Source organism: Channa argus, chromosome 3 (assembly GCF_033026475.1).
Source record: "Channa argus isolate prfri chromosome 3, Channa argus male v1.0, whole genome shotgun sequence".
In the NCBI taxonomy this organism is placed as follows: domain Eukaryota; kingdom Metazoa; phylum Chordata; class Actinopteri; order Anabantiformes; family Channidae; genus Channa; species Channa argus.
In genome coordinates this window covers 3,828,840-3,846,165 of record NC_090199.1, presented here as the reverse complement: position 1 = coordinate 3,846,165, position 17,326 = coordinate 3,828,840, and the positions used below count along the sequence as shown (strand labels likewise).

The 17,326-nt window shown below is 39.6% G+C and overlaps 1 protein-coding gene and 4 non-coding genes across 6 annotated transcripts; 1 reads left to right on the top strand and 4 right to left on the bottom strand.

Moving 5' to 3' along the window:
* Positions 1-443: 443 nt before the first annotated feature.
* On the bottom strand, positions 444-515 carry trnac-gca (transfer RNA cysteine (anticodon GCA)). The gene has a single exon. It is a non-coding gene; the product is annotated as a tRNA-Cys (tRNA).
* A 468-nt stretch (positions 516-983) lies between these two features.
* Positions 984-1,055, bottom strand: trnac-gca (transfer RNA cysteine (anticodon GCA)). Its single transcript has one exon. It is a non-coding gene; the product is annotated as a tRNA-Cys (tRNA).
* Positions 1,056-1,522: 467 nt separating this feature from the next.
* On the bottom strand, positions 1,523-1,594 carry trnac-gca (transfer RNA cysteine (anticodon GCA)). The gene has a single exon. It is a non-coding gene; the product is annotated as a tRNA-Cys (tRNA).
* Positions 1,595-2,302: 708 nt separating this feature from the next.
* Positions 2,303-2,374, bottom strand: trnac-gca (transfer RNA cysteine (anticodon GCA)). The gene has a single exon. It is a non-coding gene; the product is annotated as a tRNA-Cys (tRNA).
* Positions 2,375-4,260: 1,886 nt separating this feature from the next.
* On the top strand, positions 4,261-16,355 carry LOC137123517 (mitoferrin-2-like). 2 transcript variants are annotated; one of them, XM_067497339.1, is made up of 5 exons: positions 4,261-4,771; positions 9,482-9,710; positions 9,921-9,977; positions 10,263-10,875; positions 15,242-16,355. In XM_067497339.1, the coding sequence occupies exons 1-4, from the start codon at positions 4,424-4,426 to the stop codon at positions 10,853-10,855; spliced, it is 1,227 nt and encodes a 408-aa protein (XP_067353440.1). In that variant the 5' UTR covers positions 4,261-4,423; the 3' UTR covers positions 10,856-10,875; positions 15,242-16,355. The 2 variants fall into 2 exon arrangements, with proteins under 2 accessions (XP_067353440.1, XP_067353439.1); XM_067497338.1 differs by lacking the exon at positions 15,242-16,355 and having other exon boundaries at positions 4,262-4,771; positions 10,263-13,782.
* The last annotated feature ends 971 nt before the right edge of the window (positions 16,356-17,326 follow it).

The window sequence follows — 17,326 nt, the reverse complement described above, 5'->3', positions numbered from 1 at the left end:
CAGCAGATACAAATCACTGTTTGTCTTCATCAATTAGACGTGATCTTCAGTGTCTTCTTGAAGGTACTAAACATCCACTGACTGTGAAGATCTGGACAATTCTACAGAGCAGGTCTAACAAACTCTAAGAGGGCCCCTAAATTCTGGGTTTTCTACATTTGAAATAGGAAACTTAGAGTTTTCATTTTCAGTAGAAGCTTATAACTAAAGTTGAGTCCAGTCAGACTATGTTCGCTCTGAGACAAGCGTGTGCTCCATGTCAAAAACAACCTCCATGAATAAGGTTCTGATACAACAGTTAAGCAGGACAATGGTTGAAGAAATGTTTAGCTTTGTAGAAAAACAGAAGTTCTTTCTATTACTAAAAAGTACACTATGACAATGGTTGTCTTGCGGGACACTATTTTTAACTTCAACCAACAGTACATACACAATTATAATTCCGGGGGAACCCAGATTTGAACTGGGGACCTCTTGATCTGCAGTCAAATGCTCTACCACTGAGCTATACCCCCATTTCCCGTGATGTACAAAGCAGACAGCAGATAAAAATCATTGTTTGTCTTCATCAATTAGACGTGATCTTCAGTGTCTTCTTGAAGGTACTAAACATCCACTGACTGTGAAGATCTGGACAATTCTACAGAGCAGTTCTAACAAACTCTAAGAGGGTCCCTAAACTTTGGGTTTTCTACATTTGAAATAGGAAACTTAAAGTTTTCATTTTCAGTAGAAGCTGATAACTAAAGTTGAGTCCAGTCAGAGTATGTTCGCTCTGAGACAAGCGTGTGCTCCATGTCAAAAACAACCTCCATGAATAAGGTTCTGATACAACAGTTAATTAGGACAATGGTTGAAGAAATGTTTAGCTTTTTAGAAAAACAGAAGTTGTTTCTATTACTAATAAGTCCACTATGAGAATGGTTGTCTTGCTGGACACTATTTTAAACTTTAGCCAACAGTACATACACAATTATAATTCCAGGGGACACCCAGATTTGAACTGGGGACCTCTTGATCTGCAGTCAAATGCTCTACCACTGAGCTATACCCCCTTTCCTGTAATTTAATGAGCATACAGCAGATACAAATCACTGTCTGTCTTCATCAATTAGACGTGATCTTCAGTGTCTTTTTGAAGGTACTAAACATCCACTGACTGTGAAGATCTGGACAATTCTACAGAGCAGGTCTAACAAACTCTAAGAGGGTCCCTAAACTCTGGGTTTTCTACATTTGAAATAGGAAACTTAAAGTTTTCATTTTCAGTAGAAGCTGATAACTAAAGTTGAGTCCAGTCAGAGTATGTTCGCTCTGAGACAAGCGTGTGCTCCATGTCAAAAACAACCTCCATGAATAAGGTTCTGATACAACAGTTAAGCAGGACAATGGTTGAAGAAATGTATAGCTTTTCGGAAAAAAAAAAGTTCTTTCTATTACTAATAAGTCCACTATGACAATGGTTGTCTTGCTGGACACTATTTTAAAGTTCAACCAACAGTACATACACAATTATAATTCCAGGGGGCACCTAGATTTGAACTGGGGACCTCTTGATCTGCAGTCAAATGCTCAACCACTGAGCTATACCCCCATTTCCCGTGATGTACAAAGCAGACAGCAGATACAAATCATTGTTTGTCTTCAAATTTCTAGAAAAACAGAAGTTCTTTCTATTACTAAAACGTCCACTATGACAATGGTTGTCTTGCTGGACACTATTTTTAACTTCAACTAAAAGTACATACACAATTAAAACTCCAGTGGGCACCCAGATCTGAACTGGGGACCTCTTTATCTGCAGTCAAATGCTCTACCACTGAGCTATACCCCCATTCCTGTGATATAAACAGTAGACAGCAGATACAAATCATTGTTTGTCTTCATCAATTAGACGTGATCTTCAGTGTCTTCTTGAAGGTACTAAACATCCACTGACTGTGAAGATCTGGACAATTCTAGACAGCAGTTCTAACAAACTCTAAGAGGGTCCCTAAACTCTGGGTTTTCTACATTTGAAATAGGAAACTTAAAGTTTTCATTTTCAGAAGAAGCTGATTAACTAAAGTTAAGTCCAGTCAGACTATGTTCGCTCTGAGACAATCGTGTGCTCCATGTCAAAAACAACCTCCATGAATTAAATTCTGATACAACAGTTAAACAGGACAATGGTTGAAGAAATGTTTAGCTTTTTAGAAAAACAGAAGTTCTTTCTATTAATAAAAAGACCACTATGACAATGGTTGTCTTGCTGGACACTATTTTTAAATTCAACCAAAAGTACATACACAATTATAATTCCAGAGGGCACCCAGATTTGAACTGGGGACCTCTTGATCTGCAGTCAAATGCTCTACCACTGAGCTATACCACCTTTCCTTCATTTAAAGAGCAGACAGCAGATACAAATCACTGTCTGTCTTCATCAATTAGACGTGATCTTCAGTGTCTTCTTGAAGGTACTAAACATCTACTGACTGTGAAGATCTGCACAATTCTACAGAGCAGGTCAAACAAACTCTAAGAGGGTCCCTAAACTCTGGGTTTTCTACATTTGAAATAGGAAACTTAAAGTTTTCATTTTCAGAAGAAGCTGATTAACTAAAGTTAAGTCCAGTATGTTCGCTCTGAGACAAGCGCATGCTCCATGTCAATAAAAAGCCATCATGAATGAAGACACAAGAAATCACCAGGTCAATGGTTAGGAAGCGTGCTGCCATTTCAGTTTAATTAGGCTTTAAATGTGTGACTTTAACTGCATTTCAGGACAATTCAGGTCACTGTACCAAGAAGCAACAATCAGTAACAAAGTATTAATGGAGCACAAGAACAAACTACCTAAGGATAAAATTGCCTAATTGGGTAATTAGGTAAAATTAACAGTGGGAAATTACAAAGAATAAACAATGTTAAACAGATGAGTTATAGTCGTGATTTGAATGGGGAAAAAGAATCAGGGTTGGAAATGTGTTAAGGGAGAGAGTTCCAATGACGGGGGACAGAGTGTGGGTGTGAAAAGTGGACCCATCTTGGAAGAACGAGAAGTACGTGAAGGAGTATAGGAGTGTCGCAGCTCTGAAAGGTAAGGTGGTGCAAGGGAAGCGCTTTAATAGTAAGGAGGAAGATTTCAAAGTCAATACGATATTTGATGGGAAGCCAGTGAAGCCGTTGAGTGGGGGTGACATGCTGCAAGGAGGGAGTCTGGATTATAATACGAGCAGCAGAGTTCTGAACCAGTTGAAGTTCATGTGGAATCTTGTGTGAAATATCAGATAATAGAGCATTACAGTAGTCAAGATAGGAAGTGTTATGTAGGGTAAGAGCAGGATAAAGGGTGAGCAATGTTATGAAGATGCAAGTAATATGTTTATGTGCTGCTAATGACATGAGTTACGTAAAATAAGGTGCTATCAAAGAGAACACCCAAGCTCCTAATATAAGGGAAATGCAAATATATGCAAATATGTCTTCCTGTCTCTTCACAATGAGGAAACCTGTTATTTCCTTGTGTTTTATCAATGAGGAACAGATAATTTTTAGTGGTTTCCTAGCAGTAGTCTATCACACAAGACTCTTGTTCACTGCTAATTGTTTGATGGAATTCCTTCCAGCTCATAGCATTTTTATCAAAACAAAACCTGATAACCCCTCATCTATAAAAGCAGTTTCTGATACAACACTTTGAGTCAGTGTCTTGTCATGTACTGCAGATTTATTTTGTCAGGACTGTCCGCTTTGCACACACAAAGTGACCAAAAAGATAGGCCTACACTATTTTGGAGACACCCACTATGAATGGTGCATGTGAGTGGGCCTTTTAACTATATCTGTGCTCAGGGGGTACAGATTGTTCTCATAACGAGAAGCTGAACATCACTAATTATTTTACATCTTAATTTAACGCTTTTTCAATCGAAACATTTCCTACGATCAGATGAATAATTTAGGATGTATTTTCTTACTTTTGTACTTATATTCTACATCTCTATGCCCCAAATAACGTATTGGTAAAATATTTTATAACCCACGGTTAAAATTCCAACTCGGGACGTCCCGTTTAGAACACTTCCTCTTCTATTGCGCATGCGGTCTTGATGTTACAAAATTGTCAACATCCAGTAAACGCTCGTAATTGCCTAGACTTCACCTTCCCACCCAGCCTGATTGGCCGATTTAAGGGACTGAACGTAATTGACAGTTAGACTATCCAATCAGTTTTAGCTCCTAGCGTGACTCACTGGTCTACCCAACCTGCCGTCCCCGCGTTCCCGGACTCGGCTCAGCTGCCTGTCTGCCGCGCAGTAGCAGCGACCCGCCAAGTCTTCCTTTCTGCAGCTAACCGCCTGGAATACTAATTGAGTTAGCAGGAAGACGTCAGGGTCATCAATTTGAACGCACTCGACGGACTTAACTGCTAACTTGAATGGAAGCGGACGCTTTCGTGTCCCGGCGAAGCTCCGTGGACACACCAGGCGTCGACAGCCGGGTCACAGGCGCTGCAGCCGGCGCCGAGTTTCGATGGCTGGGCGGCAGGCTCCTGGACGCAACGTGGGGATTTGTCGGGTCTCTGTCACCGAGAATGTCAGGGGAACAGGACTTTGCCCCGGTGTTGCATCGAGCAACACCGGAGACCTCGACCTCGACCTCTGTCGAGCCAGAATCGGACTATGAAGGACTGCCTCAGGGAGTAGCAACCAGCACACACATGCTGGCAGGATCCGTGGCTGGAATCATGGAGCACTGCCTTATGTACCCCATCGACTGTGTCAAGGTGACGTTAGCAGAGCAGAGAAATACAAACCACTATGAAGCGTGTTTGGACGCGGTTTGTGCCACACTAAACGCTGCCACTGCTCGCAGAAATGTCGAGCTAATGTAGGCCTGAGCTCGGTCAGGTTAGCTGTTAGCTAACAGGGGGTAACCTTGCTAACATAGGTCAGTTAACTAACAACCGTTGGCAGAGTATGTGACAAGGCAATTCCGAGTGAAAGTGATGACCCAAGTGTCCATGTATATCTCTGCTCCGATGCAGTTTTAAAATATTTACCTCCCAGCAAACTGACAGTTGAGTCTCCCCCTCACGGAGTTGCCATGCTACATACGCTAGCCCTGTGGCTGTTGCCCTTCTTGGGTAGCATGCGTCGATTATCGGACAGTGAGTTAGCATTGACGGAAAATTTGTTTCCTTTGTTTTCCCTCCCAAGTTGAATGAATTCTAGAATAATCACTCCTAAGGATGAGTAAACCCAACACACTGTAACGACACTACCTTTTTAAAATTCATAGATTTAACGGTGTGTTTAACATGATGTAAATTTACACGAGTTCTAATTCATCTGGATGTGACAGATGATGTGTATCGTTGACGTGATAACATTATTGTTATTGTTGATGGCTTATTCATAGTCCCAGCTTTAATCGTAGGGCTCGTTATTGCCTAATATGTAAAATACACCTTGAGATGGGATCCGCCATGTTTACAGTGGAAGTTGACATTTACAAGTGTCGACAATCTCCACATCTAACAAGTGTTTAAAACAAAGGTGGATAACTTGGTATGAATCTCGCCGGTGTTCAGTTTATTCGGCCATTACTGAAGAACCAATTAGGTCAGAACTACCAGAAGAGATCAGGTGTAAAGTTCATTGTGATGGGATAGTAGTAGTAAATCATTAGCTCAGGTGGGTCAGTCACTAAATAAACAGTCGACAATGTTCGGGAAAGTATTGTTGGAATGAAAACACACATTGGCTAGAAGAGGGGGTGTGGTAAGGTGGAAATTTACTGTGAACCCACAACAATTACGCAACTACATAGTTTTTATTACCCAACCTGCCCTCTTACAGAAGGCGTAGTGGACACATAGTAACTAAATTAATCTTCTAGTTAATTGAAATTTTGTTGGCTACTGTTTTTTTTTTTACATAATTGTAATTTAAAGAAATTTATTATTCAACTTGAATGATATGTCTGCAGGAACTGCTCAAAGAGTTTCTTGAGACCTTAAACTATCAGAGCTCATGACTTTCTCACTGTTCCATGACATAGTAATATTGTCAAGTAATATTTTGTATAAAAGTAAGCTCAGCACTGCCAGTGTGCACATTTCACTCTTCTTAAGCATGAGATCTTAATGGGCACTAGTGCCTCACAGTATGGTGCACAAAGAATATAGGAACGAGAGAATGTAATGTGAATGCTTTTCCAAGCAAAGCTGAAAAAAGCGGAACTGTTTTTTCTGAAATAGCTGAAGGTAAATGTCCACTTGGTTGTTGTAAGGATGATGTCATTGATTGACGTCTTTAATCAAGGCAATTATGTGATGTCTTTGATGATGTCATTGATTTTTAAAAGTATAAAATTTTACAAGGTATAAAAGATATTCCAAAAAGCTGTATACAAGCAATAATGTCCTTTTTCTAAGCGGAACATTTTGAAGTTGAAACAGTGTTTCAAGCTAAAAGTATGCAGAAGTAGCTAGACACCAAAAAACGTACGGAAGTCAGAATAACAATAAAGATTAGGAAATCGTTACTGTGAATGCACTTCTGCATAGAGAAAATCTTTGGAAAGTAAAAAAAAAATCATCCCCAAGAAAACAGTTTGTTTGGGTTTATTGTTTTCTCTTTTGAGTATAACTGCAGTAAACAATGATTTCCTGTTTGGTAAAGGGGGAAAATAGGTTACTGTGCAGATAAGCGTAGTAGTAACCACTGTTCAATATTGGTCTTTAGTTATTGCAACACAATGTATTTCCTTCAAATAAGGAACTGTTTATTGAGCCAAGATGAGACGAGTAAAGCAGTTTTCTGGACTTCAACTGTGATGTAGCCACCTAATCTAAACTGTGGCTGACCACAAAAACCAGATGCTTTTAGACCGATAGTAATAGATTTTTTTCATCAGCGACATATAAATTAGACTTGTTTGGTCATGAGCCAGTTGTAGACACTAAGACTACAATGTCTTTACAGTCAGGAAGCGTGTTATTTCCCAGTGTTTCATAAGTAAATGAGGAACAGATCATTTTTAATGGTTTCCTGGAGCGTTAGTCAATCACACAAGACACTTTCAATTCAACTTTATTTCAGTTCAACTTTATTTATATAGCGCTAATTCACAACAAAGTCCTCTCAGGGCACTTTACAGAATAAAATCAAGATTATAAAGATGTATAGACAGAACCCAACAATTCCCAGGGAGCAATGGCTGCATGTTACCATGCATCACATGGCTACACTTCCTCACTGCATATTGTTCGATGGAATTCCTTGCAGCTCATAACATTTTTAGCAAAACAGCACTGAACCTGACAGCCCCTTGTAGCAGTTGCTGATGCAACACTTTTAATCAGTGTCATGGCCGCACCGCTGTTTTATTTTGTCAAGACACTGGAGCTGTACATGAGTGCACTATGAGAAGATGAGGCTCTAATGCTTTGGCCGCCTCTTTCATTTTAAATATGGTACAACCACTGTATGGGATTGTAATGTATTTGCAAATGATGTTCATAAAGTTATGCCTGATTAGTGTATTTAGTATGATTATGGATAGTCTAAAGAGATAAGTGCATGTTAAAACAACTTGCTAGATATAAATGTTGATATGCACTGAGGAAATGGAAGCAATGCTTAACATTCAACATAATATTTTAGCAAGCTTTGTCCAAAATTACCTAGAAACCTTTATTCACAAGTCCTGGTGCACCTGTAACTAATGAAATGAAACCATGAAATTAAAAGCCCAAAAAATTCCTACAAATAGACTATAGGTGTAGTTGCAAGTTGCAACAAAACATTTTTGATGTTTATACTTGTCACTGTGATTGTTCATGTGCGGTTCATAGCCAAGCTGGTAATGCAGTCGCCAAAGCAAAACAAATTTTTGTTGGCACTCGAAGTCAGGTTAGTTTTTATTACAGGAACTTATGGTCAATAGCGTGAATACCAGAGATTTCCTTATTTTCACAATCTTTATTTCCTGTTGGTGTAACAGTAGGTTGGCCAATATCTTCAACATCTGAATGATGGTATTTGATGGTTTCAGTTAATTTTTCCACTAGTATCAGGCTCCTCTGTGATCTCTCGAAGGGACTCTTGACAGCAAGTGATAAAAGCATTGCTGTTGTTTATTCTGTTGCCACTCAGACCACCCTGACCTCAAGTTGTACATGATGTTGTATGATGTACACGCATCACTCTGGCTTCTGTTTTTTTCTCACTGGGAAATTTGCAAAAATGACTTTGTTGTTTAAGTTTTGTAACATTGCCAAAGATGAAAACATGAGCTACTCAGATGATTTGGTTTCAAGAGCTGTATAGATACTTTCTCACAAAGGAATTAGTAATGCATAATACCATGCATCACATGAGTGAGTGAGTGACTCCATCTTTACTGAACTGTAGCCTTTATTGTATGACTGAGATCCTCCTGATTTATATTTCATGGCAAGTCCAAGTGTAAATACAACCCTGTTTGTGTTTAGCTTTCAAGCCTCAGTTCCTGTCTAAATATTGTGCGTGACAGGATACTCAGATATTCAACCACTTTAAATTGTCTACATACTACTGTCCATCTGGTCTGATTATGCACTTATGCTTGCTTTAGGGTCTGTTAGCTCTAGTTGTCTTCCAGTTCCCAAAACCACCTAATTGAGATAAGGCAGATTGGATTGTGGCAGTGATGTGAAGACGTAAACCTCAAAATTGTTCACTGATGCCACATTTTGTTTTTGTAACTGTCTCAGTCCTGGTTAAGCAATGTTGTCCACTCTGCAGACTGAAAACTAACAAAAACCCTGCCACATAATAATCCACTGTTCATATAGTGGATGACTGAGCACATTCCACGTGACTTACCATTTCCCAGAAGTTGGGAGCGGGAATGTCCATGCCCCCTGCTCTGCTGTAAATATTTATCACTGTGTAAGAGGGGCCTTTCCTTTATTGTATGTTATTAGGAGTTTCAGAATTGTGTAAGTCTGTATGTAAATTACTCTGGTATTTTTGTGCTTTAACCACAAGGCACAGAATAACTTACATTCTTTTGCAAATATTGCTGCTTAACATTTATTGGGTCACAGATTTGAAATGCACCACTTCCTGTCTTGAGCTACTCAGCAAAGCTACTCAGCAAACTAGCAAATGGTTGAACTATTTGCTAGTTTGTGGTTGTGACTTAAATGTACTATAGTTATTTCCGTCTGGGTAAGAAAGCTGCAGTAAAACTGTAGACACGTGAAAAAAAACATATTAATAGCAACTTTGAGTAGACAGTGAGATGTAAACAATGGAGAGATAACAAACTTGCACACTGGTTGAAATTTGTGCACAAACTGGTGTCACCTGGAACATGCAAAAAAAAAAACAATCACTGCAGAAATAAAAATAACAACTAACCTTATTAAACTTTGTTTCAGTGTTCTAATGCTCAATCATCTGGTTGTAAATGCAAAATGTTAATGTGTACTCTCTCACCACAGACGCGTATGCAGAGTCTGCAGCCTGAGCCTGGGGCGCGCTACAGAAACGTGATGGACGCCCTGCGGCAGATAGTGAGGACTGAAGGTATTTGGCGGCCCATCAGAGGTGTGAACGTGCTGGCAGTAGGTGCGGGGCCTGCCCACGCACTATACTTTGCCTGCTATGAGAAGATCAAGTTCTCACTCAGTGATGCCATTCACCCTGGTGCTAACAGCCACTTTGCAAATGGTAAGCTGTCTTCCAAACGCTTACATTTTACTGTAACCTACTTTTACATTGTCTCTGCTTGATAGCTGGAAAATGAACAGAACAAGAGGGATTTTTAAAAAATGCAATAAATGTATTGCAGCTAAATCGACTGAGCTACAGTTTCTTACAAATTATATTCTGTGGGGTAAATGTTGGTTTGACGATAATAGAGATTTCTGTGTCCTGCAGGAGTGGCAGGTTGCATGGCCACAGTGCTGCACGACGCCATCATGAACCCAGCTGAAGGTAAAACCTCTTTGTTGCTTATGTCAGCTTACCTGAGACACACACACACACAGAGTACATTCTGCACAGTCATGTCTTGCTGTTTGTCTATTAATAGATGTTCTCAACCTCCTTCAACCACCATTATAGAAGATCTAATGCTGCATTTCTATCATTAGGACACTTGGTGGAGCCACAGACTCAGCTGTGAACTGGATAACATAATGTTACTGCAGCAAACGAATCAGTCTAGGTTCTGGTGTTCCTGACCTGATTTCCTTTCTCTCCCCTCTCGCTTTATTTCAGTTGTGAAGCAGCGAATGCAAATGTTCAACTCACCTTACCGCGGGGTGTTGGACTGTGTGGGCTCCTTGATGAGGCGCGAGGGCCCGGCTGCTTTCTACCGCAGTTACACCACCCAGCTGACCATGAATGTGCCCTTCCAGGCACTTCACTTCATTACCTATGAGTACCTCCAGGAGCTCCTCAACCCCCACAGACAGTACAACCCATCTTCCCATGTCGTGTCTGGCGCGCTGGCTGGAGCACTAGCTGCTGCTGTCACTACTCCCCTTGACGTCTGCAAGACCCTCCTTAACACACAGGAGGCTCAGGCTATACATGTGATCCAGGCCGAGGCGCCAACAACAGCTGGAGCAGTCAGAGCAGCTACCGCCTCAGCCCCTGGCAGCCGCCACATCTCTGGTTTGGGCAAGGCCTTTCGGACAGTATACAGAATGGGAGGCATGCCGGCCTTCTTCAAGGGCGTCCAAGCCCGGGTCATCTACCAGATGCCCTCAACAGCCATCAGTTGGTCTGTCTATGAATTCTTCAAATATATAATCACCAAGCGGCAGCATGAGAGACGGCTCCGAGGAGACCGTGATGGAGACAAATAAATACCTGGCAGTAGGATTGGGTATTGACAACACAAAGGTTTATTGCACCATACCGATCACTGGCGGTATTGATTTCTAAACATCTAAAGGTTTGAAAAGCTCCATCGTTTGAAGTTTTTGGAGCAACAAGTCAAGTTTATTCTTACTTACTGAGATCAATAAAGCACGGTTTGATCTAGTTCATAGCAGGCGTTGACACAGCTTTCAGGAGACAACTTGTCAACTCTGGGTTTGGAAAAACGTTAATTGGTAACTATTCATAAGAAGAACACCTTGAAATGGCTAAGATTCCTTGGTCCATGAATCTGACCCACTAAAATCTGATACTAATACTACTTTTATTGTTAGTGTTCAGCATGATAAACTCCCCATATTGGCCTTCGAAACAAATACTTCATGGAGGGTAAAACATAGTGAAAGGACATTTTTAATTTGAGCTTTGAGCAAACACCCATGTCCTCTTGATCGCATACAGGTCAACTTTTGTTTTGATCCTAAATTCCTGTACAGTGGATTGACAGTAAATTACTATAATTGAGTGCTTCAGCGCTAACTCGAGGGTGTATACATTCACTTCCAGTGAACTGTGTAGAAATTGTAGCATTTCTTTTTTTATATATACCCCATAAAACAATTTGAAGGTGCTATAAATCCTACACTGATGAGAAAACCCTTAAATACCCAAAAAGCTGCAAGTCAGCACTTTGAGCTTGTAGTTATAATCTACTGCTTGAGTGCAAAGCCAACACAAAAACTTATTTTTGTCCAAATACTTCAGAACTGCAGTGTAAATGCGGTTAACACCCCTGTCCTAACTGCACATATTGCACGTCTCTAGTAGTAAAAACTAGTAACCACGTGCCAAGTGTCTTTGGGCAAGGCACTGAACCCCAGGTTCTCCAGGTGGGCAGGTCAGCACCTTTCATGGTGCCTCCATCATTATGAGTGTGTTTGTGTGAGTATGAGTGAGAGAGGGTGAATGAGAAACAATTTTACTAAGCGCTTTATAAGTGCAGTACATTTACCATTAACCCTGTGATATAGGGGAGGTGCAACAACGGTGGAACAACTGGATTTACAAAAACATCTGATTATTTGTGCTGGTGTACAGCGAGACTCTACACAGCAAAGTAAAAAGAACTTTAAACGCAACAATAAGTTACTAAACCTCCTGTGTCCCCCACAGTAACATGTAGCCTGTAAGTTATTCATATTTTTAAAAAAAGTGAGAATTAGTTTTGGACTACAAAAGTATTCAACATACGATTAATAAATGGGTGTGTGCGTGCGTGTGTATGTTACATTATTAAAGTGTTGAAATTCAGTTTCAATCAGCTGTAACACTGCTGCACAGTGACACTGGCCTGATTCGGTCTTGACACAACCGGACTACTAGGTCAAAATAGAGTGGAGTAGGATAAACTCCTACAAGCTGGAAGTCAGTTATCATTTGTGCACCTCTGGTTCCCTGATCCAAAAGCCAATGGGTTTTTCTGAATGAGTGTTTGGTTAAATACCTGACATAACAACAGATTTCCATGAGATCGACATGCTTTATTATTTAAAAATTCATCCGATACAGACCCCAGTCATGCTATTTTTCTTGAAGAGGAAAGACTTTAGGGGTTGTCAGGAAAATTAAATGTCATCTCGTAGACAGAGATTCGCCTGCTCCCTAATTCTTTTTAAAAATCATACAAGTAGTGTTCATCTGTGATGAACATCTGTGAGGATATATCTAAACTAAATGTCTAAGCATCGAACTTCAGTTTGTAATGGAACCTATTTGTTGCTATAATCCAAATTCCAATAGATAAATGACATCAAGTTTTTGGAGAGGGATCCAGGGAGATGCTAACTTCCAGGTTACAAAACGGGTCATTCCTACAACACTCTATACCCAATAATAGCATCACAGCATCAGACCACAGGAAGGCTTCCTTGAAGGACAATGATAGACTTGCTCCAATCATCTCACTTGTCAGCATCTTTGTGCCAAGTGCTTTGAAATCTACGCAACACTGCATAACTACAGATTATCAGTGGTTGGAGCCACTGTTGGATAAACAATAATGAGGTTTGTGGAGTGATGCTGTGTTTTAAAACAACATATACATCTCACTAATTCACATGATGCTAGATTTTTTAAAATGATAGATTATAGTTTTGGAACAAGATTATTTTTTGGCAGACCGAACAAAAGAGGCACCTTAGACATTTTGCTTTTTTTTTTTTTTTTCTGGTGTTGGTTATTAAACTTAGCACTTAATAGCAATGTCTTGTTGTTAGGTCATAAATTAACTTTGACATTGACACAGGTACAGAGAGTTAAGAAACTACTTCCAAACATGCCTTCTGTTAGCCGCTAAACATTCAATGCACAACTACTAAAAAATCCTCAAGTTTAGGGATAATTGTTTTAAAGCCATAAAGCAGGAAATATTTGTACATAATATATTTAAATATAGGCAAATGTCGATAACCCCCAAACCTCTGAACAGCTAAGTTTCTGAACTTGAATTACACAGATAATGGAAAAGTTTTATCGCGACTGTTCTGCAAAAAGGCAGGTTTTTGTAGAAAATGCACAAGTATCCATCTGAAAATGAGCAAAAAGGAAAAAGTGGATTATTTCAAATTCAGATTGTCCATATGTGTGTTGGGGGGTGGAAAAGAGAAAATGGATGTTGGCATTTAAAAATGTAGGAGACCTCCTCGTGCTAAGTCAAGTTTCAACGTTTGGAAGCCAAAGACCAAGCAAAAGAGGAAAAAATGGAGAGTTTGTCAGATGACAACACTAATGTGAAATGCTTGAACACTGTTTGAAAGCGAACCTGTATTTTGTGAATTGTAAATAAACACGCTAAGGCAGCTCCTCGCAGAAGCAGGGTCTTCTCTTGGTGCTAGCTCTCCAAGCGCTAAGAGGAGTTAAAGTTGTCCAGTGGTCTTATTTTTATTCCTTTCAGCAAGAAGCAACAAGACGGTAACTGGTTACTTTGTGAATTTGATTTTTTTGTTTTCAGCACAGGAGCTGTAGCAGATCCTGTAAGTGCAGTTCATTGTGGTGGGTTCATCTTGATAGCTGCATGTGGTCACATGCAAAACTGTCGAGTGGTGGCTTTACTTTTTCCCTGTTGACTGTACTACAGAGGTAAGACATATATTATGGCTGTGTCAGTTAGTAATGACTAGTCATTACTCTCAACTAGAAACCTGCTACAAAGCAGGACACCAACTTTATTCCAAACAGAGTTGCAGTGATTAGTTGAATAATGGAGTCAACTAAAAATTATCTGCTTCTCAAATGTGAGGATTTGTAGCTTTTCTTTGTTGTGATAAGTTGAATAATAGTTTTGAGTCTTGACTTGAAATGTTGAGTAGTTTGTCACTTTTGCTTAAGGTTGTTAATTGATGTTTTTCAATTGGTTTTTAATACTATTAGTAATACTAATACTTTAAACTGGGTAACCTACTAAATTACAGGCTGTTAATTACGCAAGTGTTTTTGGTTTGTTTTACTTAATTTAAGAAAAGTACAAAGCCAGTTTTCCATTTGAATTTGTTATTTAAAAATGCTTTACACAAATTTTGGTCAGTGAAAAAAAAAAACCTTTGAGATTTGGAACTAATATAGTTATCAGGCAGTTTGGCAGATGTCACTGCCAGTTCAGTCGGCTGGTTTCAGAATTTTTGTCAATACAAATGATGGTTAAAACTTTAATTCTTTTTTTTTTTTAAGTATAGCTTTTGAAGTAATTTATTATCAATTGAGTTTAATTTAAATCATTTTTTACTACTAAATGTTTTCACTATTTTCCACTTCTATTAAATAATCAAGTTATTTTATTAATGTGAATGAACATTCTAAATTAATATTTTCTATTTTCCTGTCTCACAATCTGAAATTTTTCTTTGTTCCTTTATTTTATATAGAATTGTAAGGTGAATCTGTCAATAGCTTCATACAACCTCTTGCTCTAAACTCTGAAATGGGTAATGTAGGAGTTAGTCCAATTATTTACTAATGCAATCATAAAATGAGACAGTGTAAACTTTGTCAAGCTAAAACAGACATAATGTGCCCAGTGGTGACAGAACAATAAAAGCTTTAGTTGACATTTTAAAAATAGTAATTTCGTGACCTCTAAGACCTCCCACAGATAACCTGTCTACTGCAGGTATTTGTAAAGTGAGGCTCACCTCCACATAGAGACAAGCAGACTGACAGAAAACACCGCCTCCACCTTTTCTCTGCAGCAGATCCTGTTTCGCTCAAGGTTCCATGTTTGTTGTCGTTCCCCGTGGCCTACAAGCTAAAATGTTGTCTTTCATGTCTCCTGTCTCACTTTAAAGCACCCTCACCCTCCCTCTGCTGTTCTTTTTCAGCGTTGGCGCTCTGAAACATAAGGAGATCCATTAAGTCGGACAGGAAGGCCCTGGCATGTGAGGTCAGGCTCACGTCTGGAGGGCGCATGGCAACAGGTCTCATCAGAGCCAAGGTCAACATCAGGTGTCCGTGTGTAGATGGAAAAACAAAGACAAATGAGGTGACAGAGACCCAACTCACATTCTCCTAATGCTTTTAATGACCCCCCCCCCCCCCCCCCCCCCCCCCCCCCCCATGGATGTGTGTTTTTATGTTTACCAAGAGGAAGACAGAAGAAAAAGAGATTAGAACACTTCCCTTCCATCTTCTCAGTCTGATAACTGATGTGTTTGGGGTTTTATGGCAAAACAGGTTTCTGGTCTTTCAATCTGCGATGGCCCCAACTGCAGTTTGCACAAATATAGACAATACTGCACTGATTTCTGCCCCCACTAGCAGGATTCCACTGGGAATGTTCTGAAATTCTGTCAGTCTATGTTTCATGCTTAGGTCTGTCCAGAGCCCTGCAGAACCTTCCTGTTAGGAGGCTAACAGCTCCATGGGATGACTGTGGGTCAAACTATCAGCCTGGATGTAGCCCATGAGAATTGCAGCCATTTTGGGTTGTTTCCCACTTTCTTTAAGTTTAATACAATAACAAAAATCTGATGTTTTCTTCGTACAACTTGTCACTAATGGAACCAAAAACAACAGTATTACATGAATAATTGAGGAGAAAGGTACATTTAATTTTGAGGATAATTAACAATGTGAATGAACAGTCTTGCAGCTTTTTCTATGGTGCTTTTTAGGTAAATGTTTATTAGATTTCATGTGGCTCTGTTTCTAACCAGATGCATATAGCAGGCGATGACTACGGCGCCAACCAGCATGTGAATCTTGTTAGTAAGTAATTACAGACTCCATGATACAGACGTAATGTGATAAGAAACAGTGCTACTGCTGAGCTCATTTTGATGCATAAGAAACTGCAGTTGTGCATTCAAAATTATCCCTCTTTATAAACAGACACAAATGTACGTCATGTAACCAACTGCTATTAGTGCTCGGACCAATGTGACCAAATAAATGTACACCAACATGACATAAGTATGCGTGACTTGACTTTTTTAGAGCATCTTTATGTGCTGTTTTGAACAGAGTGAAACAAAAGGCCATGCAAACAGTGAAATGTTTCTTTATTCATCAACATAATAGTTAATGCACATTCAGTTAGTGCAAATGTTCTTTCTTTATCAAAATTAATGTAAATTGTCAAGGAGTGTTTGCAACGAAAGTTCAGGCAAAACACTGAAAAATGATATCACTGCAATGCTTCTAGAGTGTCAGCGGGTGTGTTTAAATTAGGTTTTGCACTTTTAAATGTTCAAGTGAGTAGATCTGTTGTCACAAGCAGTTTGACCAAGCAATATGATCATTAAAAAAAAAAAGCTTTCAGAAGGCCTCAACATGAAATGGCTGAACCTTCATAAAACTGGGGAAGGATATGCAGATATTTCAAAGGCGTTGGGCATACGAGCACCACATGTTAAGACCCTAATCCAGAAATGGAAGAAATGTGGACACATTAACTCTTCCAAGAAGGGGAAAAGAGCTACGTAAGAAGCGAAAACAAACAGCGGGGACCTGAAGTTCCAAGGGGTCAATGGAATAAAAGTCCATATCTCTACAGTCAACTTTAGTCTGCGCAAGTCTGGTTTGAGAGAGAAGCCCACAGGAAGCATTGCTGACTTTTAGACATGTGGCAACACACTTGGAGTTTGCTAAGGAGCATGTCAACAAACGAAAGGAGTTTGGGAAGGAGATTATGTGTTTGATGAGACTAAAGTGAATTATTTGGTCAGAATTCGCTCGAGAAGTGTGTGTGGCAAGAAAGAAACTGCCTATGAGGAGAGGAAATGACTGGTGTTTTGGGGGGTGTATGTCTGTCCATTATCAGAGTTTATCAAGATTTTAAAGCAAAGCCTCCTACCAGCAGTCAAAAAGCTCACAATTAATAAGAGTGTGGATCCTTCAAGACCATGATCCCAAAACAAAGTCAAATAAGGACTGGTTTAAAAAGAATACGGTGAATGTTTTACGGT

Coding starts and splice junctions, on each gene's coding strand:
- LOC137123517 (XM_067497339.1), top strand. CDS start 4,424: ATGGAAGCGGACGCTTTCGTGTCCCGGCGAAGCTCCGTGGACACACCA. Junction 4,772..9,481: donor ACCCCATCGACTGTGTCAAG/GTGACGTTAGCA, acceptor CTCTCACCACAG/ACGCGTATGCAGAGTCTGCA. Junction 9,711..9,920: donor TAACAGCCACTTTGCAAATG/GTAAGCTGTCTT, acceptor TGTGTCCTGCAG/GAGTGGCAGGTTGCATGGCC.